The sequence below is a fragment of a genome, unplaced genomic scaffold, assembly GCF_019419815.1.
Source record: "Pyrus x bretschneideri cultivar Hongxiangsu unplaced genomic scaffold, Pyrus_bretschneideri_v1 Contig5, whole genome shotgun sequence".
Lineage (NCBI taxonomy): Eukaryota > Viridiplantae > Streptophyta > Magnoliopsida > Rosales > Rosaceae > Pyrus > Pyrus x bretschneideri.
The window spans coordinates 3,761,583-3,766,559 of record NW_025999787.1 but is presented as its reverse complement, the minus strand read 5'-3'; the positions used below and the strand labels follow the sequence as shown (position 1 = coordinate 3,766,559).

At 38.9% G+C, this 4,977-nt stretch overlaps 1 protein-coding gene across 1 annotated transcript; it reads left to right on the top strand.

Annotated features, from left to right (window-relative positions):
- Positions 1 to 1,770: 1,770 nt before the first annotated feature.
- On the top strand, positions 1,771 to 3,687 carry LOC103928627 (protein enabled homolog). The gene is made up of 2 exons (XM_009337705.2): positions 1,771 to 1,940; positions 2,270 to 3,687. The coding sequence occupies exons 1-2, from the start codon at positions 1,878 to 1,880 to the stop codon at positions 3,023 to 3,025; spliced, it is 819 nt and encodes a 272-aa protein (XP_009335980.1). The 5' UTR covers positions 1,771 to 1,877; the 3' UTR covers positions 3,026 to 3,687.
- The last annotated feature ends 1,290 nt before the right edge of the window (positions 3,688 to 4,977 follow it).

The window sequence follows — 4,977 nt, the reverse complement described above, 5'->3', positions numbered from 1 at the left end:
CAAGGGTCTGGATTGTTTGATAAGGAGGATTAGGTGGAAGGGATTCAGAGAGGATCCCTTTTCATGTACATATAACAAGCCCTCAAGCACCCTCAGTGGGCCCCAACATATGCATCCTAATTCAAGATGGAAAGATTTATCCCTACATGATTGGAGATGAGAAAAAAAATTAACCATCCCTTATTTTTTTAAATAATATTTATTTAGGAAGGGCTAAAATATAGTCAAGGGTTACGTTTGCCCTCCATGATTGAAAATGGTCTAAGATATTACTGAGTCCCTAGTCTAAGTGGAAGGATAAAAGCTTACATGACATGAACTTACCGTAATTATGGCGTTTCGTGCCAATGATCCAACGACACAGGTAATAATCTTTCTACTCGGCGTTGTATCATTAACATTGCAAATCATGATGGCGATAAATTGCTCTCCGTAAAAGGAGATTTTTGCTAACATGGTGCAGTAAAATGGAGTTGCATAGGTGTTTGACTAATCTTTTGTAGGAGTAAAACCAAATTGAAAATCTGGCTGCATCATTGCCTCAAAGAAAGAAACTTTCATAGAATGCGTTTACAACCACCATCGCATCTTGGGCCACTCATACAAGGTCATGTGAAGAGAGTCTTACACATTGCATTGTATTAGACTATTAGTTATCCGAGACGTCATGGTCCTGATTAACTTGTCCTATGTAATTTCTTCTCTTAGGTCACATTGTCACAATTCGAAGGACCTACCAATTTGGTTTTTTACGTACAAATTCGGTTCGATTTTTAAAACCTTACTAAGATGTGAATCCCACCGGCTAGGGTGTTCGCACACCACCTTTTTCTCGGTCTTCTTTTGTTGGCAATGTTGCTTATGGGAATCCCATTGGACTCTTTGATTTCTTCTACTTGGTGGATGCAATCAGAGAAGGATTCTTTGATGTATGGGGAGTCTTCCTTTCTTCCATCTTTGAGGCGTTGTTTGGTACAATTTATGGCGTTCATTGCAGTCGCTGGTTCATATTGTTGCTAGGTGCTGCGGTGGCGATAATAGCAGAAGGCTAAGGGTTTCTTTTGGTTTGCTTCTGTTTTTTTAACCTAATCTCCTATTTGGGCGTTTGTTGTTTTGTTTGGTTGGTCCTCTTTCGCTTTCTGTGCTTGGTTTGGGCCTTTGTTGTGTAATAATTCTGTTAATAATGAAATTTTTTTACCATTGTTTCAAAAAATTTAAAAAATAAATAAAATAAAAGATGTGAAAGTGAATAAAAACATAAAATAAAATAAAAAAATGATTACGGTTTGCTCCAAATTTACTTGTCATACATAAGCCATTTACCAAAAATAAAGGAAAAGCGTAACCATAATTTATAAAGTAAGGTGTCTTATCAATCATTTTGTGTGTTTTTATTTTTATTTATAATGACCTTTAAGATACTAAAGGCTTTGTCAGAAATTTGGATGTCACATTTTCTGCAGAATTTCCTTCTCATGTTGTGCAAGTTGGTGGAAAAAGTAAAACATGGTTAGACTGGTTTTCTTACTCCCGCTTTTATCGCTGATTTACGATTCCCCGCGCTTATATGTGCAACAGTGACATAGCCATATTAGGCATTAGGACTGACTGACTCACAGAGAGGGAGAGGGAGTGGCCTTTGGGTTGGGTAGGCTTCTGGCCCTTCGCACTTTTGTCCAACCTCCTCCAGTGAGGAAAAAAAAAAAAAAAAAGCAGCAGACAACAGGGGAAAACAGTGACTTGAGCTCTTGTTATAAGACCAAGGACAACCACTCGAAAACCCCACCTCTCCTCTCTCTTTCTCTTTCTCTCTCTCTCTCTCTCTCTCTCTCTCTCTCTAAAACACTTCACCTTGGGTTCCATTTCTTCACACCAGCATGAACAGCCACCACAGCAGCAGCCCTCTTCTTAGCAGCTGGGCTTACTACTGCCAAGGAAAGGTAACCACAAATTTCTCAAAATTTTCAGATTCTTAGGAGCTTTCTGAACTTCTAGTCTAATTTGGTCCTTGAATTTGCACAATGGGGTTTATCTTCTCCACAATTTCATACCCAAGTTTCAATTTTACAACTTTACTTTGTTTCTGGTGAGCATCTTATTGTGTACTTTTAAGTATCGCCCTGAGCCCTCGAATGAGTGTCAGGTTCAGGGCGAGCTTAAACTTGCATTATGGGGTTTCTACTTCTAATAATTTGAGCCCAAAACCTCAAATTTTGAGACTTTTGGATCATTTTTTGCTGAAGTTTACAAATTTTTTATGATCACACAGAGCATGGAAGAGTTGAGGAATTCTCTTTTGTACACAACAGTGGAGCTTGAGCAAACAAGAGTTGCAGTTCAAGAGGAGCTAAGAAAAAGAGACGATCAGATGTCTCATCTCAAAGATCTGCTCCAAAAAACCATCAGAGAAAGAGATGAAGCCCAAGACAAATGCCGAAGACTTCTCCTTGAGAAACTCCTCCTCCAACAAACCCACCAGCAGCAGCACCAGCAGCATACCCAGCAGAAGCAGCAAACAGCTCCTCTCTCTGGTATTTCAAGCATTGAAGACGAACCCAGAAGAGGAATCGACTCCAACAATGGCTTCTCCTCCTCAGATTGTGAAGAAAGCATTGTCTCTTCCCCAGTTATTGACCCAATTCAGCAAACCCAGCAGCTGCCACCAGCACCATCCATGCCACACCCAGCAGTGGGGCTGCTGCCTGAGAAGCCATTGCCTGAAAAGGGAAAGCTTTTGCAGGCTGTGATGAAAGCTGGCCCATTGCTTCAGACCCTTCTTCTGGCCGGCCCTCTGCCGCAGTGGAGACACCCGCCACCGCCGCTGGAGTCGTTTGAGATCCCCCCTGTGACCATTCCTTCACCACCACCACAACCACCATTGCAGACCCAGCTGCAAAGCCAGCTCCAGCACCAAGACCCCTCCTTGGTCAACATTAACTGTGGCATAGTTAACAGAAAAAGAGCCCTCTGTGAGGGCTCTGCCTCTCCTCCAGAGACCAAGTTCCAAAGGGTTGCCCTCCACTGACTCTGCAGCAGCTGCTTCAGATTATGATTATTAATCTACCCCTTAATTTACAGTTTGATATTTTTAATACAACTAAAAGGTTAGTGAGGAGAAAAAAAAGAAAAAAAAACCCATGAAATTTCCAGATTTCAATTGGGTTTTTGTGACTGATCTATCTAGATTTGTACAGAGAGAGAGGTTTGCTTCCAGGTTAACTCAGTGAGAAGAAGGCAGTAAAAAAATCAGAGAGCTTTGTTTGTTTAGTGGGGGTTTTAATTTGCCTATTTTCTTTTTGGCCCTTCACATTCTATTTTGGTAATGTGAAAGGGGTCTTGAATTTTTTTCCAAATTGTTGTGGGATGTAAAATGTAACTCTGATTCTAGTTCACTAAGTTCATGTTCATTCTGATTCTGTCTTGGTCGAACGGATGACGTGAATCGAGAGCTTTGCCCAGGATTTCTCTAGTAAGATTGTAGGTGTGGAGTTGTTGAAGTTTATTAGAAGATGGGTGGTGTGGCCAACAACCAGAAAGGTTAAGAGCCTTGTTTGTCGGTTTGAGTGGAACCCAAAAATCAGAATCAGGATCTGGTACTGGTGTGATGTATGATTATACACACACATAAATATATATTTGGGGGAAGCATGATTGTTTAAGTCCAATCCCCATGTAGAATTCTCCCAACATCAATATTTGTTTTCCCTAATCTCTAGTTTAATTCTTAATTCTAAATTAACTAAGGCATCTTTTTATCTAATCTGCCCCCACTTGTTTATACTTAAATTTAGCTTAAACCTTTATCTCTCAAAAGTGGAGCAAATTATTGCAGGTTAATCCTACTTACCAATAACATTTCATTACTAAAACTTACTCAGTTGACTTTGCAGTTTCTAATTCATTGGCAATGAGCAATGGAGGCACAATTTAGTTCTCCCCCAAATGATAACAAAAACTCACCTGCAACGGGGTATATAAGCTATTTTATGTTTCTGCCTTCTCACTTCTAGGATAAAGAGATAACAATAAACCTTCTCACTTCTAGGATAAAGAGATAACAATAAACGAGCATACATCTAGTGCAGCTAAGTTGTTACATCGTTTTACTATTCCAAGTGAAAATTGAGGACCAACACTAAGGTTGAATTGATATTTTTAAGTGCAGTATATTCCATCAATTACGGCACCATCAAATTCAAATGCTATTAGGCATGTTTTGGCAGATGGAAGAAGTCATGTTTTGGCACCATCAAATTCAAACAGTTGCAGGCCTTGTGTTCTTCAAACTTAAGCCACAATTGACAAGACATATGGTTTTCAACAAGGATACAGGTTAACAAAACAACTGTACTTGCACATGGAGACATGTGACCTTCCAAAGCTCTCTAAGTGTCATTCTATTCCCTAGTAAAGTATGTTTGTTGTTAAAATGATTACATTTCAACTAGGTCGTGTTTGGGCGAGAGATTTTCATTTCTTAAGTCGAGTTATGAGTGAATGGAATACAAAATGATAGGCAGAGAAGATTAGAAATATCGTTCATGAGCATTACAAAGCTATGTGAGAGAGATTTGCAATTGACTTCTTTCAAGTCCGGATTTGCAATCCCTCTCACATATCTTTTGTATTGCTCATGCAGGGTATTTTTAATCCATTTTGTAGTCCATTCCTTAATAACTTGGTCCCAATACCTTACCAAAACATAGTATTTGTGTAATATTTAAGAGAGATTTTAATTTAATCTAAACTACAAGAAGAAGATTTTCGAACTTTAGAATATAAGGGGAACAAACTACTCTAGCAAACTTAACTAGATCAAGGGAACATGAGTATTTTTCCAATGTACTTAGAAGATGACCATGTGACGCTACTATTCTACTCAAAAATATAACTTGTGGATTTGTTTTTTTATCAATATACCTTAAAAGTTAGACATTTCAACCATATCGTCTACTTTTATTATAATCATGGAATATA

What these genes read in the sequence shown, in the direction of transcription:
- LOC103928627 (XM_009337705.2), top strand. Translation starts at nt 1,878, where the DNA reads ATGAACAGCCACCACAGCAGCAGCCCTCTTCTTAGCAGCTGGGCTTAC. An exon ending in CTTACTACTGCCAAGGAAAG is followed by an intron (nt 1,941 to 2,269) that starts GTAACCACAAAT and finishes ATGATCACACAG; the next exon opens with AGCATGGAAGAGTTGAGGAA.